General features: G+C 45.9%; 2 protein-coding genes across 16 annotated transcripts in view; one reads left to right on the top strand and one right to left on the bottom strand.

Annotated features, from left to right (window-relative positions):
- LOC147024874 (tyrosine-protein kinase Src42A-like) overlaps positions 1–21,002 on the top strand; it is a 90,467-nt gene that overhangs the window by 61,152 nt on the left and 8,313 nt on the right. For 5 of the 6 annotated variants that reach the window (XM_085885218.1, XM_085885219.1, XM_085885220.1 and 2 more), the window contains 2 exons: positions 11,168–11,349; positions 15,337–15,496. In XM_085885218.1, coding sequence (XP_085741344.1) covers positions 11,168–11,349; positions 15,337–15,496 — 342 coding nt within the window. Of the gene's footprint in view, positions 1–11,167; positions 11,350–15,336; positions 15,497–17,990; positions 18,806–21,002 lie in introns of those variants that run through there. The other variant, XM_085885222.1, reaches the window with a different exon arrangement.
- LOC147024871 (dedicator of cytokinesis protein 7-like) overlaps positions 18,364–21,002 on the bottom strand; it is a 212,571-nt gene continuing 209,932 nt past the window's right edge. For all 10 annotated transcript variants that reach the window (XM_085885204.1, XM_085885210.1, XM_085885205.1 and 7 more), the window contains one exon: positions 18,364–19,810. In XM_085885204.1, coding sequence (XP_085741330.1) covers positions 19,762–19,810 — 49 coding nt within the window. In that variant the 3' untranslated portion in view covers positions 18,364–19,761. The remainder of the gene's footprint in view (positions 19,811–21,002) is intronic.

The raw sequence follows: 21,002 nt of genomic DNA, 5'->3' as shown, positions 1-21,002 counted from the left end.
TTTGGAACCACATCTTGGACAGCATATTCCTCAAAGGTCTTTGATGTCTTTGGCGGCAATGAATACCCAAGAGAGAACCCATCGATGATAACAGCATCACATCCTGGTCTAGTGTCGGGAGGAGTAACTGTAGCTTCCAGAATTTTTGCAAGTTGCGACTTCTGACCAGTGTGGAGTTTCCCACTGTCACTCAGCGCCGCAGGGAAAGACTGGTTTTCATGTTGGAAAAACTCAAGCAGGTCACACTCTCATGCTTGGCAGGATATAAAGAGTTGCGAGAACAGATGGCAATCATCTTTGAGTACCTGCTGCTTCATGTCCGCCAGAAGTTGCAGCTGCCTCTTGGCGAAAGAAGTCTGCTTTGTTCTTTTTGATGGGCTTATAGAAGGAAGCTCCGTCACCCAGACCATTGAAAAATTCTCGGAAGGCAACTTTACCTTTCTCAAGGTGAGTCCTTACAAGTTCAGCAGTACTGGGATGCATGATGGTTTTTGAGTCCAATGTGAGCAGGTCTTTTGATTCTTCCTGAAAAGGATTGCCCAGATCCTTCATTTCACCAAACAATTTCTGGACCTTGTCAGAGAAGAATTTGAGATAGGCTGGTTTGCTCATGGTGCGTGATATCTTCATTTGCCACTTTGGCCAGTGACGCCAACTCGTACTGTGATATTAGCACGCTAACTTCTGGTCCAGACACCATCCACCGACTCAGTGCAGCTGGATCCTCAGTAAGCCCAATGGCACCACCATCACCTTTCACTACTGCATTGGCCTGTTCATGTACTTGGTCAATGGCCAAGCCAGAAAACTCCCTGTTAGTCTTGTGTACCACAAAATTTCCCAGTTTAAATTCATTAAAGACCTCAGGGTGAGTGTGTTCCAAAGTGACCATGTCTCTAAGATGGATGGGAAGCCATCTGGCATAGTTCACATTGTTGTTTGCAAAGAACAAGGGGATTAGAGCAGCCAGTGCTTCGCAATACAAACCGAAGTTGGCCTCCCTGAAAGACCTGACCAACGAGAACGTCATCAATTCCATTGACAACACAAGATCCCAGAATTGAAATTGAGGACTCTCTTTTCTGCGTTTCTCACACCAGTCATCAAAATCCAGAGCTTCTTCATTCTCTTCCACACAATGATGCTCATATGCTTCCTTTTGGAGCATGTAGAGGCAACACGCTGTAACTTGGTGCATATGGCGTGTTCTTGTGACACTTGAGGCAGAAAGAAAGGACTCTGCCATTCTGGAAGAAGCCACCCCAGACTTCACAAGAGCACCTGTCCACCCACTGCTTTGAAGTAGGGTTCCAAGAGACCTTAAAGCAGCCATCTCTATGTGGAGGCCCCCAAACATGACAACAAATTTATCCTCACCATACAGGTGAGGCCAGTGCCACTGGACTTGTTTGATAAGTGCCTAAATAGGCTGGTCTGCGGTTATCACAGGGACCTGTCCTGGGTTGAGGTGTGCAATAGTATCCCTGACTTTGTTCATGGAGTGCCTTACAATGGCAACTGAGTGAGCTTCATCACGAAGGAGGGGCAGAAGTGCTGTAACACTCACTTCAAATGCAAGACCTCTCTTTTTCTCTGCATGATGGGCTGACCAAGTGGAGTTAAAACATTGTCATGGACTTCTTGTGTGAGGCTAATCTTCTGCAACCACTCGTATTCATTGGTTAGGGGGAGACTTGGCAGAGATTCATATGTAACTCTGCCTTTGGGAGGAGAGGGGTTCTTTGCTGTGAAGAACGCAGGATAGACATTTGTATACGAGTCGGGGATTTCTGGGACTTTCTTTACTTTGGTATTCTTAATTAGAATTGGTTCCCGTACTTCTCCTTGATTTCCTGATGTTGTATGTTGAAATTTGGATATGCTGGTTCCATGGAATGATGTGGTCGCCGTTGTGGAAGAGGGATTATGGTCGATGTTATCCATCGCAGATGTGCTGAAAAGGCCTTTCCTCAGTTCGGGAGGACAACCCACACCTTCCTCTACATATCTGGCTACAGCTGCATCTCCCAGCTGAGCTGATATGTTGAGTACTCTATCATATGGAATACTGAGACATGGTCATGGAGCATTTCTACAAGGTGTCTCTTTCTTGTCTTAGCATGAACAAACATCCCTATGCAGACCGGAAATGGGGTTTCTCTGTCTCTAGAATGCCTGTGTGTGGCAGCACCTTCTTTGTATTTGGCAAAGCAGTTGTATTGAAGGAGCTGAGCCATAGCCAGGTCAGTTGTAGTTGCTCCAAACCTCAGTTGAGACTTTATGTCTGCTCCATGCTCAATCATGCAGACAAATTGGAGCAAAGCTGGGGGTAATGAATCATATACTGGTCTCATGAAGATTGCCCTCATATTTACATTTGTGATCAAGCATGTGCCTACGCAATATCTTGGCAGCTTTGGCGAGAATGATGGCATCAGAGTAGGTTGATGCTTCTGACATGACAGGACCTACATCCTTCTTGAAAGTCAGATAAACATCACGTCCATCCTTGTAGGTTTCCAATGCAGGTATCTCTGCCAAAAGCTTTTCTTTCAGTCTGGTAGAGTTCACATCAGGTATATCTGTTCCAAATTGTTCAAGTTTTTCCTTGTAAAAACTCACCAAGTTAGCAAGTCGAAACGAAACAGGCTCATCACTGTTGTTTCTTGTCTCAATGACATAGGTAAGAAGTTCAGAGAACACCAAAGGGAAGACTTCCTTTTCTTTGGATGACTGGACTTTTTCTTTGTTCTTGGCTGCAATGTGTGCCCTCTCTCTATGATACAGAGCTGTTAAGCAAGAGTAGTGGTATTTCAGTTCCAGGGCAACCACATCTCCACCGCTCAAGACAGCCAAAAGCTTGCCATCATTAAGATTGCGAGCACATTCATTAAGCCTCTCATTTAGCTGCATGGTCATGGCTTGTCGCAACTTTGACTTTGGTTGTATCTTTTCACATAGGAAACACCGTTGCACTTCCATGCTAGTTCTTCGCATTTTTGAGTGCCCTTCTCCTGGATGATTTTGAATTTCAGCTGCTCTTTTAGTGGCACGCTCAAGTTTATAGCTGTCAAACATTTTGCGACAATTTTGGTGGTACTTGGCACTATTTCGCCTCAGTGTATCCTCAATACCACCTCCTTCATCCAATCTGGATGGGTCTAACCTGATCGGTAACTGGTGGTCAGGTCAGGTATGGGAGCATGTGCCAGAACAGCACGTCGCTGCGTCCACTTTCCGCCGGTACTCCAGGGGCCTCCGTCTGGCCATCCCCCAGGCAGATGCCAGGCCCATCCCCATCTCCTTGAGATGATGGTCAACCTGTTGCAACCATGAGGCACGTGGTCGACCCACTGGCCTCCTCCACTCATGAGACTCCCTCGCTGAGAGAATCTGGTGAGCAGGATCAGAGTCAGGAAAATGAGCCACATGTCCATACAGCCGCAACTGACGCTCACGGACTATGCAGGTAACAAATCTCATCCGAGTCTCTCTCAGCAACCGCTCGTTGGACACAAAATCCGACCAGCGATAGCCAAGGATTGTCCGAAGAGACCTGGTACCAAAGGAATTAAGTCTCCGTCTCAGATCCTTGGTCAGAGTCCAAGTCTCGCACCCATAGAGCAAGGCTGGAAGTACCAAGGACCTGAAGACTCGGACTTTCGTCCTCCCGCACAGGTACCGGCAGTGCCACACCCCATGATCCAGTGAGTCCATGACTCCCCAGGCCCGACCCAGACGTCTATTGACCTCTGACTCGCAGCCAGCAGAGACATGAATATCACTGCCAAGGTAAGTGAATCTCTCCACGACCTCAACATCCTCACCACAAACAGACACAGACAGGACAGCAGCATCCAAGATGTCACCGAAAGCCTGGATCTTAGTTTTGACCCAAGAAACCCGTAATCCCAACGGCTCCGACTCCTCATTCAGCACCTCGAGGGCCCCCAAGAGGATGTCTAAAGTCTCCGCAAAGATGACTGCATCATCTGCAAAGTCAAGGTCCGAGATCTTGACATTCCCAAATGACGCACCGCAACTTGATCTCTCCGACATCCTCCCTAGAATCCAGTCCATACAAGTGCTGAAAAGTGTGGGAGCAAGTACACATCCCTGACGAACTCCAGTAACAACTGGAAATAAGTCAGAGATGGTACCACCACACTTCACAGCACTCTCAGTACCAGAGTAGAGTTCAGACATCAGATCGATCAGTTTTGGTGGCACCCCACGAAGACCAAGAATCCTCCAGAGGACGTCCCGATTCACTGAATCGAACGCTTTACAGATATCAACATAGGCTGCAAGCAGCCCCTGCCGAAACTCTCGTCTGCGTTCGGTGAGGACACGAAGTGCAAGGATACGGTCAATCGTTGACCTCTTTGGTGTAAAGCCTGACTGCTCTGGACGCTGGTGCTCAAGCAGATGATGGCGAACCCTATCGAGAATTATCCGAGCAAAGACCTTGCCCGGCACTGAGAGCAGCGTCACCTCTCGGTAGTTGTTGCAGTCTTGGCGATCACCCTTCCCTTTCCAGAGAGGGACAACAAGGCCCCTCTTCCAGTCAGTTGGGATAATGCCTGTGTTCCAGGCAGAGCACAAAACTGCATGCAACGACACGAGTGCAGCATTTCCACCAGCCTTGAGAAGTTCGGCATGGATGCCACAGATCCCTGGAGCTTTGCCCCGTTTCAACTGGTTCACCGCAGCCCGTGTTTCCACAAGCGTAGGTGGACCACAGTTGATTCGAGGGTCAGCAACAGGGATTGTAACACCCTTGACGTCCAACTCGACAGTTGGGGGATCAGCCTGGAACAACCGCTCAAAGTAACCGGCCCAGCGGGCCTTCACTTCAGACTCCTCTGTCAAGAGCCTACCACTCTCTGCTCGAACTGTAGTGCTCCGAGGGATGGGCTTGGATGAACGTAATGCGCGAATTCCCCTGTAAGCGGGACGAGAATCACCTGTCCACAGGTGATGCTCTACCCCTCACAGATTCCTCGCACATAGGCCTCCTTGTCCACCCTCAGTGCACGTACAGTTTTACGCCTCAGCTCCCTGAACAGCTCAGCTCTGCCATTCAGCCTGGCCCTGCGACTCTGGTCAATGGTATCCAGTGTCCCTTGAGAGACAAAATTCTTCTTTGCCCTGCGGTGAGCTCCAAGGCATCCACCGGCAACATCAAGGACGGTGGTCTTGAAGGCGCTCCACAACTCTTCAGGACCCCCCAAAGCACCCAGACCCCCAAGTGTCCACTCAGCCTGTTCGCAAACTCCTCAGCTACTCTCTCATCCCTGAGCTTGGCAACATCCAGCCGAGGCTGGGATGGTACCATTCTCCAGGATTTAAGGTGCAGCTTTAGAGTTGCTACAACAAGCCTGTGGTCAGTATTGAGGAACTGAGCACTCCGGTAGACCCTGCAGTTCTGGATCATCCTCCAACGACCGTCAATGAGGACATGGTCAATCTCCTTTGCCACACCGCCAGCGTTGGAATACCAAGTCCAGCGATGAGCTTGTGGGCGCTGAAACCATGAACCAGCCACCCTAAGTCCATGACTTCTTGCAAAGTCAAGGAACTTAGTGCTATTCTGGTTCATAGTTCCTGACCCATGGGGACCAACACACACCTCATAACCGTCCCTATCAGTTCCAGTCGATGCATTGAAATCCCCCAAGACTAGAAGTGTATCTCGTCTGGGGCACTGATCAACCACAGACTCGAGTGTGGCGTAGAATGCATCCTTCACGGTGAGATCACTCGCCTCAGTCGGAGCATAAACAGAGACCAGGGAAATGACACCTAAGGAGTGACGAATCCTTAATCTCATAATACGCTCGTTGACCGGTGTTACCTCAATTATCATTGGGGTCAGCTTATTGGACACAGCTACAGCAACTCCTTGGGTATGGTAACCATCAGAGCGACCAGACCAATAGTAGGTGTAACCACCCACCATTATCTCGCCGCAATCCGGTCTCCGAACCTCAGAGAGAGCTGCAATCCCGATGTCCAAACGCTTGAGCTCAGATGATAACAGAGACAGGTGATCATCCTCTCTTAGGGATAGGACATTCCAGGCACCCACCCGAAGGGACCGCCTCAGGTTAACCCAAGGAGACCGCCGTCTGGTGGACGACACCTCAGCACCACTCCGACACACTCTCCCGCAATCTGACCCAGGGATGTTACCCCGTGGTTTCCCTCCTATCAACGATTGGGGGTCCTGAAGGCTTTGCCCCAATCCCGTCATCCGGTGAGCTGCCCTGCGAAGGGAAGCTGCACAGGAGGTACTCCCACGGAGTGGGTTTTCAGATTTTTTTGCGTTTTTGCGTTTTGCGGAATGAAGGGTTTTACGGTGGCCGGAGTGCAAATCCTGCCACCAACCTCCTAATAAGAAGTGACCCCAACTGCAGGAGGACATCCGCAGACACAGTTGGGCACTAGATATGGATGGCCGTTGGCTCACAAGGAGCTCCTCCGCCCTTTGACAGGTTTTGTTTTTAATCCTGCTGGATGTCCATATCCAAACACCCTCCTCACCAGAAAACCTGGTGGGGGAGACGGTTTAGTCGCCGACAACCCGACCATGGAACAGGTTAGTACAGGTTTACATGGTACCTGTAGCAGGTCACAGATCGAACCTGACCTGACATTCGACTGGTGGATTGCCTGAAATTGTGGTAGGTTTTTTGCTATCATGGAATAACCATCAGAACTACACTCATAACGGGTTGGGGGAGACTTCAACTCTTCTTTTGTATCAGTCTGACAGAGGCAACACTTCCTCCTGTCAGTTTTAGGAGTACAACTCGACGGATTATTAGTGGACATATTGAACAGGTTAAGGCAGAGGGTTTATCCTTTTACCACCTAACCGTACAAAATGCATAAGCACATTGAGATATGGGATACAACTAGGTTCATACATACAAATTCCCTACACCTAGCCCGATCGTTCATCCAGTGCCATTTAAGTCCCGTGCGATCTGAACACCTTCCGGGTAACTGAAGCCCGTTACCCTTGGCTCGGCTCTCCCGCGCTGGCACATCCTGTCAATTCAAGCGCGGCTATCTAATAGTGTAATACTACAACTAGCTATACTTCTAGCTGAAATATATACAGGGGCTTATTAGATAGCATTTGGGACACTCAAGTATACTACAAACTACAGTTTAGGTTAGTAAACTCCAGCTACAAGTAGTCCACTATAAGCCGACACTGAACCCCATGCTGAGTCTCACAGCAGGGATGTCACCAGTGTGCCCTGGTTGTGCTTTAACATCACTCTTATTCACATAATGTAATAGAGCTTGACCGCATCACCTCAATACATGATCACAGATGTTGCCCAGCAATATCTGTGATAATTTTGTAAGACAGCTACAAAAGCACTGATTTTAAGTCATGCAATGGCCGCCATCTTGAAAACTGGTAACCATTTTCGAATATTAGTGCCAAAATATATTTCTCCAGTCAAAATACAATCTATTTAACATTTGGATCAATAGCATGTTCCTATTTATAGACGTTTAGCACTGAAAACCCTTTTTCCTATTATATGAGACGGCCATCTTGAAAAATGGCGGCCATTTTGTTTTTCAACGTGGGTAACGTACTTTTCTGAGAGAATGAGTCCTGGAGCACATGTAGACCAAATTTGGAGCTTGTACCATCAACTGAAAGATTCTTGTGGGATACTGACTTAATCTGCCCCACGATTTCCATCAACATGACCAAATCATTCCATATTTTATGGCATCATCCTGTTTCATACCAAAATGTCCCCTGTCCTGTTTCATACCCTCCTGGGACGTCATTTTCCCCATATTTTCACTATTTAGGCTTATTTAGATTCATCCTCAGGGAACGTGTGTGGACATGACTGACAGGATGGCCTCAAAGTATGTACACTCACATCTAAGCTGTCGAGCCTGGGTTTGATTTGTGACCCAGCTATAAATTGTCATTCCGATGTGTCACAGGCAGGGTGTTTCATCATTGTTCCTCAGATGGACGTCAAGCGCGCATCCCGCCTCTCAGCATTCGTTGATGGATGTTAAATCTCCAATGGTGTCCTTCACGAAGAGTATGCGAGTTATCACCAGCACCATGAACAAATTCCAAATTCCTGCCCCAACGAGTCGAATGTCAGGCCTGACCAGCCGGTTCGTAAAGACTCGGGCCAAGTATGCCCCGGCTGACCCCACAAGAAAGGTGGGACAATGGCAGCCATTAAAGAAGAAGAAGCTGTTTCCATGGCAACTATTGTTTATTTGCAAGTATCGTGCCATGCACGGCATCTTTTATGTTTGTTTGTCTGTGTGAGAGTTGGTAGGATCTGTTTTATTCATCTTTCTTATGGATGGGAGTGATGTTTGCTGACTTCAATGCAGAGGGGAGGCAGCTAATGGAGGACAGATGGATATTGTAGACAAAGGGGAAGTAGGAATGGCAGAGCAGGATTTGAGAACATGGGCACTGAGGCCACCTGTACCTGTTGCCAAAGTAGGGTCAAGGCTGAACACGGTCAAGATCTACCTTCTCGGGTGAGAAGGACATAAAGTCCAGTAGACAATGGGTATGTCGGGGTAATTGGGGGACAGAGCAGGATGAGTTTGGTACACAAGATTTGAAGGCAAAAACAGAGTTTAGACATTCTGCCTCATCTCTGGCAAAGTCTGCAGGTTTACTGTTGAGGTGAGGGAAGATTTTGGCTTATTTCAGTCGTGATGCCAATTACCATTATGCAGCTTGTCTGCACATACATACACAATATGGTATGACCTTAACATGTTCTAGAAGCAATCTTTGGCATATTTAAAAACTAAAAACCTCACAGCTTATTTAAATACTTAAAATCTCATAGCTTCAGTGGGCTCTGCCCCCTGACCCCCAAAAGGAGTGCTGCCCCATCATCTGGAAACAGGCCGATGGCAGGCCCCTTGCATGAGTATCCCTTATTATTTTTCATGACAGCTGGTCACCCTGTTTTCCACACCTCTCCTTCACCTATCCACACTACAACAAGCAGGAAACAATAATATTGTGCTTCGGCTTTGGTCAGGGTGCAGAAAGGAGTCATCTGGGAAGGGGGGAAATTGAGTCCTATAAGAGCAATGGTCAATGCTGTACGAGGCTCATGCTTTATCTTCTCATTACAATCTGCCAGAGGAGTGAAGGCTTCTCTTGGTAATGAACCCCAGTGCAAAACTCTGAGCTTTTTTGGATTATTTTTGCATTCAGAATCGAAGCTCATGGAGGAGCTGGAACATAGAATGGATCAGGATATCGTTTTCAGTGGCGGAAGTAATCATCATATTGGAGGAAGAGAGAGTTGGGATGGGTGGTTAAAAGTTCGTCCATGCTGGGAGAGAGATGTATGTAAATCGAGTCATCACTGTTAGGAGGACGATGCAGAAAACAGAGGAACAAGACTTTCACCATGACTACCCCTAACTCCTAAGCTCCCGCCCAAGAGGTGGGAGTGGAGGGGAAGTCACGGCCAGACTTACTCCTGGGACTTTAGACGTGCAAGAGTAGCACACTTACAGTGAGAAATGAAGTTCTTGTTAACCTCTGCCATCGAAGATGGACGGAGGTTATTGTTTTCACCCCTGTCTGTTTGTTTGTTTGTGAACAGTATTATGGAAAAACTCCTGGACGGATTTCGACGAAACTTGGTGGGGGGATTAGGTATGGTCCAAGGATCATGCCATTAGATTTTGGACTTAGTCCAAAGTCCAATATGGCCGCTATGGCTGCCATTTTGAAAAAATATTTGAATTTTTGTTTTTGCATTTCTACATGTTTTAAGTGATTTCCAACCCAAAAAAAAATGTTGGAGAAAAAAAAAAAAAATTTGCAACTTTTTTTCAAAAAAAATTCGATTTTATTTGAAAAATATTTGAATTTTTTTTTGCATTTCTACATGTTTTAAGTGATTTCCACCCCCCCCAAAAAAAATTTGTTAGAGAAAAAAACAAAACAAATTTTGCACCTTTTTTCAAAAAAATTTCTATTTTTTTTTTGGGCATTTCTACATGCACGTCGATCTAGTTTAGTTTATTCAATCGTGGTTCAGTAGAGTCTGATCCGTTTTGACCTACAATGAATGGGATATCAGGTTCACTGAAGTGACCCAACAGTATTGGCGGCGGAGGTTTTGCACTCTACCGAGGGCTCCCCCTCTAGTTGTAAACTGCAACTCTGCAACCGAGATGGTATGCAACTTCAGGCATGTCAAAATGGAGGAGACAACAAGCAGAAAGAGCTGAATGAGTACCTGTTTGTGCCACCTCAGCCGGTGATCACACACGGCTTTTCTTGCAATGTCATTGTACATGGGATCGAGTACATCCTGCGATGGGCTTTAACCACCGCGTTGCCTCCGCTACACCAGCGGCAACATGCCGGGCGCATGTGCGTCTGCTGGTACCCACCTGTCGTTCAAATGACCGAAGCGTGCCCCAATCGGGTGCAAACTATTCGGCATTCTCCTTGATATGCTTTGTTGTTTTTACATCAATTTGATGAAGGATTGAAAGTTTTTGTTGTGACGTTGACTTTCCACGTTGCACAATTATCTTTACAATTGAATTCTAGGTTCAGTTTCCCATCCACTTCTGAGCTAGCACACGCACTACCAGGGGCGCTATTTTGGCTACATACATACATACTTACATACGTGATAGCTGCATTATCGTAAGATTATTGAGCTGACTGGATGGCTTAGAGGTATGCACATTTGTCTCTCAGCTGCCCATTCTGGATGTATATCCCTAGCCAGCTATCAACTGTCATTCCAGTATTTCACTGGCGTGTGCTGTCCCTCAGATGGACACAAAATGGGCATCCCGTCTGCTGACATTAGTTGGTGGACGTTAAAGCTCTCATGGTGTCCTTCGTGAAGAGTGGGTGAGCTTTCACCTCCTCTTCACGTTTAAAATTCCTGCCCTAACCAGCATAGGGCACTGCATCAGCGGCACAGCTATGTCCTCAGCCAATGATGCTACCCTGCAGCTTTGTTCGATATACGAACAAAGTAAAAGTAAGATTCGTGATTGTGCCTGCCACATAGAAAGAACAAAATTTTCAGTGTCTTTTACTCTTTTGAGTGGCGTGCAAGCAAGTAATTGTTCTCTTTGTCCTTTCATTGAACAGGTCCCGAAGGCCAGACACTTTCACCGAGCATTCTGATCGGCATGGCGGCGCAAGTGGCATCTGGGATGGCCTACCTTGAATCACACAGCTTCATCCATCGAGACTTGGCAGCACGAAATGTCCTTGTTGGCGAAGGGCTCATGTGCAAAGTGGCAGACTTCGGGCTTGCCAAGACTCTTAAGGTAGGATAAGGCTGATTCGCTGTGATGGAGTTTATTATTGCCCTGGTGTACTTCCGTTGAGATAGTTGTACAAAAAAAATGACATCAAAACAACAGTGTTTCATCGATTTACTTTGAATCTCCTGTGCCTGCTCCTTAAGCATCAAATGCCAGACAAATAGGACAAAATGGACAAGTGGTTAAACCTCGGGTTTGTCATAAAGCAAGCAATTAGACGAGTGATAGTGACATTTGCAATTATGCTTTCATTGAAAAGCCACTGGAATACAGTGTTGTACAGGGGTTGCAATATCCTGTGAAACACCTGTACAAGAATGCAGTATCGAGTTGAAAACATTCATAATGTTTCTTCGATTACTCTGTTGTTGGAAATTGGTGGCTACACATATTATGAAACTACTTACCTTGGATTCAGTGCAATAACACAAATAACGAAGCCGCGATAAGCATTTGTCAATGCTCATTTTGTCAAATGACTTCCAGCACAATGGCCTGCAGTTATCAGTCTGGTTAAGTCTTGTGTTGGCTTTGCGGTTAGGGCGGTTGGCTTGGGATCTTAGGGCCCTGAGTCCGAGCCCCGTTGGCTGCTGAATTAACAGCAGGTGGGGATTGCGTGTCTTCCTTCTGAGGTCGGTGAAATGAGTACCAGTGTCCTGGTATAGGGGCACAGCATCAGCAGCACAGCCGTGTACCAACAAAATGATAGCTACCAGCAGCCAAGCTTCCATATGCAAGAAGATCATTCTGGTAGTTGAAGTGATGTAAATCAGTGCGAAGCAATCATGTATTGGTATTTTATTCTCCTACTGTACAGGAATCGAGGCTCACAGAAGGGAAAGTTGCTTGCTGACATGATAACCCATATAGGTATGCATACTTGCCTCTGATGTGTCCAGCCTGAGTTCAATTCTTAACCAAGTTGTGAACTGTCGTCCTGGTGTGTCGCAGGCAGCGCGAGGCGTCAATGTGTGTGCCATCCCTTGGATAACAAAAACACAACTTTAAATTTTCTTGTATTAACTGACATCACATTTGACGAATTTTAGGATCTCTGTATTCCTTTGTTTGGTTTTTCTTTAGTAGTGACGAGGAGAAATTTTTTTTTTTAAATATAAAACTGTCACTTCTGAAGATGTCTTGATGTTGAGCAGCTCTTGGAATACTGTATTTTTAATGGAAAAGGTGCTGAAGGTCACCAGGCTATTTTATATCACATCATCATTATTATGTACCATGTTCTATAGCCCGAAGCATATCAACACACCGATGGAGTTTCTTGTCAAGGGTTAAAATCCTGAACTGATCACCACTAGGACGCAGGACACTCGACTGGGTGGGCAGGAATTTGGATTTTGTTGTAGGTGCTGGTGATAGCTCTAGCGGACACCATGGGACCATTAATATCCGCCGACTAATGAGAGATGGGACATACAATTCAACATCCATCCGAGGGACGACACATACGCACACTGATGCCTCACCTTGCCTGTGAAATACCAGGATGACGGTTTATAGCTGGGCAGAGATTCAAACCCAGGTGAGAAAGCTTAGAGGCGAGTGTGCGTACCTCGAGGCCAGCGTTTCTCAACCTTTGATGGCCCATGGCCCCCCAACCGAGTCGCTTAACATTCATGGTCCCCTGCCCTTCAATAAAAGATGCAGATTTCGTTTTATGAAATTTATTTACTCAGTCTTAAAAGATAAATCAAAGTAAACATTTTTCTAAGCAGTACAATCAATGAGACGCTTGTCTGACAAGGCTTCTTATGTCCGGCTCCGTCTTGGACACAGCAAGGCGAATATCGTTCCCAACGTCAAGACAATTTCTGGACTTCGTTTTAATGGTCGCAAGGTCAGAAAATCCAGATTCGCAAAGATATGTTGTGGCGAATTGAATGAGCATTACGGATGCCTTCTTGCTGAGTAGTGGATACGCATCCTGAACAGACAACCAGAAGGTGGAGTGGTCTTTTGTTACTGAAGACCAGCTTCATTGCTTTTGAAACCTTCAACTCTGCCAGCTCCTCTGCTTCAGTAGGTTCAATTTTGGCGTTAAATGGGTCTTTGTGCCACGGAACATCCAACGGTGCATCGTCAAAATACGATTTGAACTCAGCGGAGAGATTGTCGAGATGTCTAGTGATGCAATCTTTGATGCCGATGGGAAGCTCAATCCTCTGCGTCTGCAGGTGCTCGTCCAAGAAAGGAAATGAGGCAGTGGACCCGGCCTTGATTCGTGCCTGCCAGACTTCCATTACAGCAGACAGTCCGGCAAGCTTGTCTTGAACGTCACTGACTGCCACATCACGGCCTTGCAAGGACTGGTTCATTTCGTTGAGTCGGCCGAATATATCGGCCAGGTAGGCGAGCATCATGACGAACTCTTCATTGTCGAAGTGGACATGGAGGTTGTTTTCGTTGTCTCGCAGGAAGATTTCCACCTCAACCCGGAGTTCATACAGCCGAGAGAGGCATTTCCCCCTCGATAGCCAACGTACTTTGGTGTGGAACAGAAGTCCAACATGTTCGCTCCCATTTCGTTGGCCAGGAGTTGGAAGAGCTGATGATTTTTGGCCTTCGCACAAATGAAGTTGACCACTTTGACCGCGACGTCCATGACTTCCAGCAAACGAGGCGGAAGAGTCTTTGACGCAAGAGCGTATCGGTGTCGCGAACAGTGGGAGGACGTCACATGGGGCCATTCGTTCTTCACAAGCGTGACGAACCCTCCTCTGACGCCGACCATCACTGGGGCACCATCAGTACAAATGTGCTTGAAATTCTGCCAACCGAGTCCATTAGCTTAAAAAAAAAAAGAGTCCACAATAGCTTTGATGTCTGCCGCTGTCGTTGTGGTTGGTAGGGTATTGCAGAACAAGAACTCTTCCTTCACCTTTCCCTTTCTCTCGTAGCGAGCGAAGGCGATCAACTGGCTCTCCAGGGCGGTGTCGGTAGACTCATCTAATTGAAGGCTAGCCTGGAGCGTGCTTTGTTTGATTTCGGAGCAAACTTGACGGCACACATCAGCGGCCATGTCGTCAATCCGTCGTCGGATTGTGTCATTAGAGAGCGAAACTTGCTGGATCTTCTTTTTCGCCTCTGGTCCGATCATCAATTCCACCATTTTCTCTGTACATGGCTTGATAAGGTCCTCAGCAATAGTGTGCGGCTTCTTGCACTTCGCAATTCAGTATGCCACTTCGTAGCTGGATTGAAGAGCAGGTTTTTCTTCTGGTCGGAATCCAAATTTGAGAAGTGTCGCTTCACGGTCATATCGTGATCGTTTCGCAGACAGAGCGTCGATATTATCTTCCTTCCTTCCAGGATGCATCTTGTCGCGATGGTTTGAAAGTTTGGAAGGACGTAGTGACGCATTTGACATCACGACCGAGCAGTGCAGACATTGCGCACAGTCCACGCCATCTTGACTGACATTCGTGAATCCAAACTTGACATAGTTGTCATTCCATTTTCGAACTTTCGACATCTGAGAAAAAAATTGAAAAAAACAAAATTCTAACGTTTTTGTAAACATTGGTTTACTATGAATGCTCTGTGGGCTCCGCCTTCTCTTTTAAAATCGTGGTTAAACTCATCTACCCTTTTTACTTTGACACTGACCGGAGACTCGTCACCTTAATTGTACATTACAAGCTTCTGCATTCTGAATCGCAGTTTTTCGGCGTCCGCTCATGGCCCCCTTGGGGGGCCACGGGTCCCCGGTTCCCCGGTTGAGAAACGCTGCTCTCGGCCATCCTGCCCGCACCAATCTCATTACAAAGTCATCACGAGCATGCAAGTGAGGCCTGTGGAATCTGTGACATTCTCAGAAGGTTCTCTGTCATTTCAGTGTCCCAGGTAACTTTAAACAGAGGTAAAAGCTGGTTTGAGAAAACTATTTCCCCACCTTGAAGCAGTACAGGATCAACTCACTGAGATGATAATAGTTATCTGAAGTCTTAACACTAACGATATGCTTGTCTTAAGGGGAAGTCCGAGTACGTGGCACAGCAAGGTTCCCGGTTCCCCATCAAATGGACAGCACCGGAGGCCAACAACTACAACATATTTACGAGCAAATCGGACGTGTGGTCTTTTGGTGTCTTCCTCTATGAGCTCTTCTCATATGGGCAAGAGCCCTACCAAGGTAAATAACTCCGTGTTGAGCTTCCCCTTGTTAAAGTAAAAGGAACCTTCGTGGCTCAAGTTATGAATGACAGATACCATCATACATTCAATAACTCATAGTATAGCACTGTAGGAATGTTTACATCTCTAAGTAAAGGCAATAACCCGTTTATAGCTCAAGGAGGTCTGTATTGTTGAAAGAAAGAGAGAGAGAACATTTTTTTTGTGACAATGAGGAAATAGTCATGGTTGTCCTTTACATACAAAGGTGGCTGCTCCGTGGTGATGTGAACACCTTGGTGTGCAAATTTGTTCAGTGTGCCACAGCCCACATACAAACCGCACTTTGAAATGGCAAACAGTGTGACCTTGTGTCAAGGAATATCTGAAAAGACCAGACTACTTGTTACCAGCAATTTTGGCAAAAATTTGTAATTTGTTCAGAGTGCCAGCAATAACTTGCCTATTCTTCTCTAATTACACCGTGGGATCTTTAACATCCAAAACAACTGATGTTGGTGGACGGGTCCTCCTGATTAACGTCTATCAGATGGATGGCACAGCCACTGTTGCCTCGTTCTGCATGCAAAACTCCAAGGTGGCAGTTTATAGCTGGGTAGAGATTCAAATCCACGCAGGACAGCTCAAACGTGGCAGGATGGTCTTGAGATAGGCATATCTTAAGACCATCCTGCCAGCTGATGAAATAACAAATGTCGCCCTCACTTGCTGTTTTGTGCCAAATACCAAACCGCTTTGCCATGAACCCGGAACGTGGATTGATAAAGCCTCATTATCGCACATAGGAGGAAAAACAAGGGTTAAACATGGCAGGCGATAGTGAGGCTGGCAATGTGGCAACCGCGGAAATAGCTGTTATCGCTTTTGGCAGATAAAGCGGCCAAAACCAATTACGATCGTTCACATAAAAAGAAATGGGTTTATAGCAAAGGCCACTCGATTAGTGAACAGCTTTTCCAGCATGTAAGCAAGGCCTTAACTCGTTGGTCCACACGTTTTGTGTGATTTAACAGAATGTCCAAAAGCTTTTTATGAGAATCATTGAGTGAAAGAACAGACCCCAAAATTGTTATCAAAATTCCATGTCATGCTGCATCACACCCATGTCATATGACTTAAACTACAGCAATTAGGATGAACTTTGTGTCATCATAACAAAGGGTAAAAGGTCATAGAAACAAAACGAAGAGGAGTATGCAGCATTCCCCCTTGTGGTGTCAGTTATGAAGGGAAATGAGACATTACGTCTTGAGTAAAAAAAAAAAAAAATGGGGTTCACACCTGTGTCAAGAACTTTGACCTGGTATTGTTGTTGTTTCTGTCATGTGGATGGGCCACCCCCAAAAGTACTTTTTTACTAGTTACACAGATACCAACCTGACTTGAACTAACATTCTACGGATGAGCCAAACGATCTACAATTTGCACGAATCCGCGCCCAAGTGGTTAAGTTCGTTTGTTTTCCATGTGTGGTGCAACATGTCGAATTATCAAACTCAGGGCTATCACTAACTTAGGCCTCCAGAAAATCCCAATAAAATTCAATGGTCAGTGTAGCAAAATGGCATGACCACGAGGTGCATGACATCTCTTTCGGAAATAAATGATTTGTTAACACACAAGGACAGATAGCACAGAATCCCCGGCTGGTAGGCACGCGCACACACGCGCACACACACACACACACACACACACACACACACACACACACACACACACACACACACACACACACACACACACACACACACACACACAACCAGGAAAGTAAGACGGAAATAGTACAGGGTGAAGAACCCCAAGCTGTTCTAAACTGGATTTAACGCGAGAAGATCCTTCCACCCTCCCCCCCCCCCAATCCCTCCGAGGCCAACAAATCATTGGTCACAGGAGAGTCTCTTCTCCCTGAGCACAATGGACCAATCACCCACACAGAGGTACAACAAATCACAGTGCAGGGATGGTCCAAGGCCCACCTCCCACTCATTTCTGGAGAGCTGGCAAGAGGGGCATTCTCCCTTTGTTAGTGGAAGGGAAAAGCCCTGTATCACCCCCACCATCCCCACACCCCTCTGACTTGCCCAGCGTTGCCCAGTTTGGTATGGGGGAACATGTGGACAAGACATCTTAATCTGTCCAGTCTAAGATAGGAAAGGCTCATCCCCTGGCGAGCCACACAAAGGACAACTTCAGCCCACCTCATGTCCTTCATATAGGTTAAAAAGTCCTAAGACTACATGAACAGATGTTGGTTAAAGCCATAAAACTAACTCAAATTGGACAGTGCAAATGCAAGTGTGCTCCACATTTGACTCAACCTGGCAGACCCATTTTAGCCTAGGCTCTTCAGGTGTGTCTGTAATCAGTGAAGAGCAATTGTTGAAGTTACTCAAAATTCCCTCTGCACTCCATCTAACAAATCCTCTGCTTCTGTTTGTTCACCTTTTCCTCTGTTCCTCATCCCCCAACCACATTCATCATGGACCCCACAGGCATGAGCAACCAAGAGGCTCTACTGGCTGTACAGCGAGGTTACCGTTTGCAGTGTCCAATAAGCTGTCCCAAGCCATTGCACGGAATCATGCTCACCTGCTGGCAGGTTTTACCCGTAGCAAGGCCCTCGTTTGCCGAGCTCGCGGCCCAGCTCACTGTCGATGCACAATATGCAAAGGCATACGAGAATTTTAGCTGAGAGAGAGTCCTGAAATATTACAGCTCACAGAATACCAACTGACGTTTGTCTAACAAAAGTCATCGCTTACCTTAACAATACCTCGAAGGTGTATTTGTCCCAGCATCAAGCAATATATAAAACACAGAACCAAAGAGTGTTATTGTTACTGGAGAAGTACAAAGAAGCAAGCATAATAACATTGATATTTAATGAAGCTTTGCTTTGCTTTGCATTGTGATAAAAATCCAATAAGATAACAAAACAATAAACAGATTGGTGCAAAAGAATGCGTTTGCAATCACAGGTTCGTAGGTTGACAAATATAATCAAGATACGGTGTGTACAAATGCTAGTGTTACCATCGGTGAAGAAATTTTTGATCACGTGATGTTATTTCAAGATAAGGTCAAGCACTGTGTTGCAGACAATGTGAATATCTTATTTTAAAGTACAGTGAACTTTTGACCTTATTTCGACCTTGACCTTTTCGTTCAACCCCCGAGTAGTTTGGTTTGACATCACTAATGAGTGGGTGAGGGGAGGGGATAAGAAGTTTAGAGTTGATGAAATTTGACAGCATTTCATGTGCATGGATCAAGTAAATATTTTAAATAAAAAGCATTATACACTCAGGCTTCGGCCTTGTTCTGTTTGATAATTGTCTGAATGGACACACAGCACAAACGCTTGACGTGCGAAACGATTCACCGCGAGCCTCGTGGTCCCATTGTATGCGAACTAGAATTATTTTAACCAAAAGGTGTAACATTGTGACTCATTGCCATTTGACAACTTCCCTTGTCTGGGTTACAGTGAGCTCAAATCCGTGTGCAAGAATGGTTCGAAACAAACTTTTAACGACAATTACGAAGTCGATAAGTTGCAAACGAAACAAAATGTCCACAAAGCGGACAAATGGGATTTGTAGCCGGAGTGTCGGGCATGAAAAGCCAAATTTACTTTTCAGTTGAACAACCGTTCAAAAGTTACAGACAACGCGTCCCCTCGATACGATGCGCCTTAAAAAAGAAAACACTTCCCAAAACACAGTGGGTGTATGGGTAGAAGTGGAATTAAAATATGAGTGCAACATGATGCAACAACAACAACAATAAAACTGCAGGATTAATTGAATTAATTTTAAGGTGACATTATTTGGTGTGTGTAGTGTGTCGTGAGAGTATGTCGTGTGCATTGCAGGTAAGTGAACACAAACGTGGTATTCACACATCAAACAAACATTTTGCTGCAAAACCTCCAGCCACCTTGGGTGCACAACAACACAACGTTTCAAGTCTCAAGTTAGCCCAGGATGCATTGGGCAAAAGATATGGCAAAACGATGTTAACAGTGTTAATGATTAGAGCAATTTCCAAGTAGTAAACACTTAAAACGACCAGTTTTGCCAGTTAGAGAAGGTGTAGATCAAGAATGTGGTCAAAGGTCCAAAAACAGGGAGAGGTAAAGCAACAACACAACTCCCACAACTTTGGCCAACAGTTTGTTGGGAGTACGCGACAAACTTCTCAGCGGCGGAATGGCATTTGCTTTTTTCGAGTCCTTCACTCGTCATCGGGTTCGAGCTGTGATCATGCCTCCACTCGACGCAAACTCGATCGGTTGATTGATTCGCGAGAGCTGCAAGGTCACGGCACCCACCGGGTTAGATGAAGGCATGTGTTGCAATCACAAGAACACAATATATGAGTCAAGGAACACAATGGAAAATTAAGCAAAACTTTTGTGGGTTAACATTTCCATCATATATTTTACCTTTTATAACAACGTCATCGAAATCAAAGGCCCCGAGTTTGTAATATATTTATATAACATCCTAGTGCTTTGGCACCGTAACCCCGAGAAAGGCAAAGGCTTATTTATTTAACATGTCATCAAGTTGGCTTCAGTCCATCTGTTTTGCATCCATCTGAAGGCCTGCGATTTTTTCCATGCCGGGATAAGGTCGAATTGACCAAAAGCTTCACTTCCACACTACCAAGAGGCAGATGTCATTATGCCGTCTGTGTGTGCAGTGTCAAAGTTAACGGATCTCCTGAATAGGTGTACAGGTGATGCATTCTCCAAGTTTGAGATGACATCATCCAGTCATGGTTTAAAGCGTGCTTGACCGACTCAGGGTACCGTGCAGACATATCACCGCTCAGCCTTGGTCACGGCGTGCCGGGGGTAAGTGGAGCATTTTTCAGCATGGCGTGGGCTCAGTGCCAATGTGCTCGTGAAGATAAGGTATTAAAAACAGCTCATTTATAAGTCATAGTCTTTGTTGGGAATCATGACTTGAAGCAAAAGGTCTCTCACCAATGAAAAGAAAAACATACTGAGCGAGTAACCGCAAGCAAAAGCTGTCGGGTGACAATGCAGCGACGTAGCACATAAAGAAATTGTATGTTTAATAAACAATTAAGAAACATCAGCAAACACCAAGAAAAAGAGGAGCAACAAACGTCTGAAAAGGTTCGTGGGAAGAAAGATGTGCTACAGTTGGTTGGAGAGAAATTATCAGAGAAGGATCTCTTAAGGGGAAGCTCATTGCAAGCTCAGCATTTCAAGCATTATTCAAAAGCCAGTTCCTGACATGCGTTTCTCAAAATGAGAAATTTTATGAAAAAGGCGCGTCATGTTGTGAAAAGCCGATCATATTTATTCTAGTCCGAATAGCAAAGTACTTGGGTTAAGCAAAGCCATGAAAGCTTGTCAAAGCAATACCCGAAGGCCCTTTAGTCCATGAGCTAGATCCCGAAATTTGACGGATTGGTATCACCTGGGCGGGCAAATTCCCATGGTGTTTTTTATAGCCCTATGTCTGTAG

Source organism: Eptatretus burgeri, chromosome 6 (genome assembly GCF_056783735.1).
Source record: "Eptatretus burgeri isolate ZD-2024b chromosome 6, Ebu_testis_v1, whole genome shotgun sequence".
In the NCBI taxonomy this organism is placed as follows: Eukaryota; Metazoa; Chordata; class Myxini; order Myxiniformes; family Myxinidae; genus Eptatretus; species Eptatretus burgeri.
Note: the sequence above shows the minus strand (reverse complement) of the source record. Positions and strands in the feature narration are given on the sequence as shown.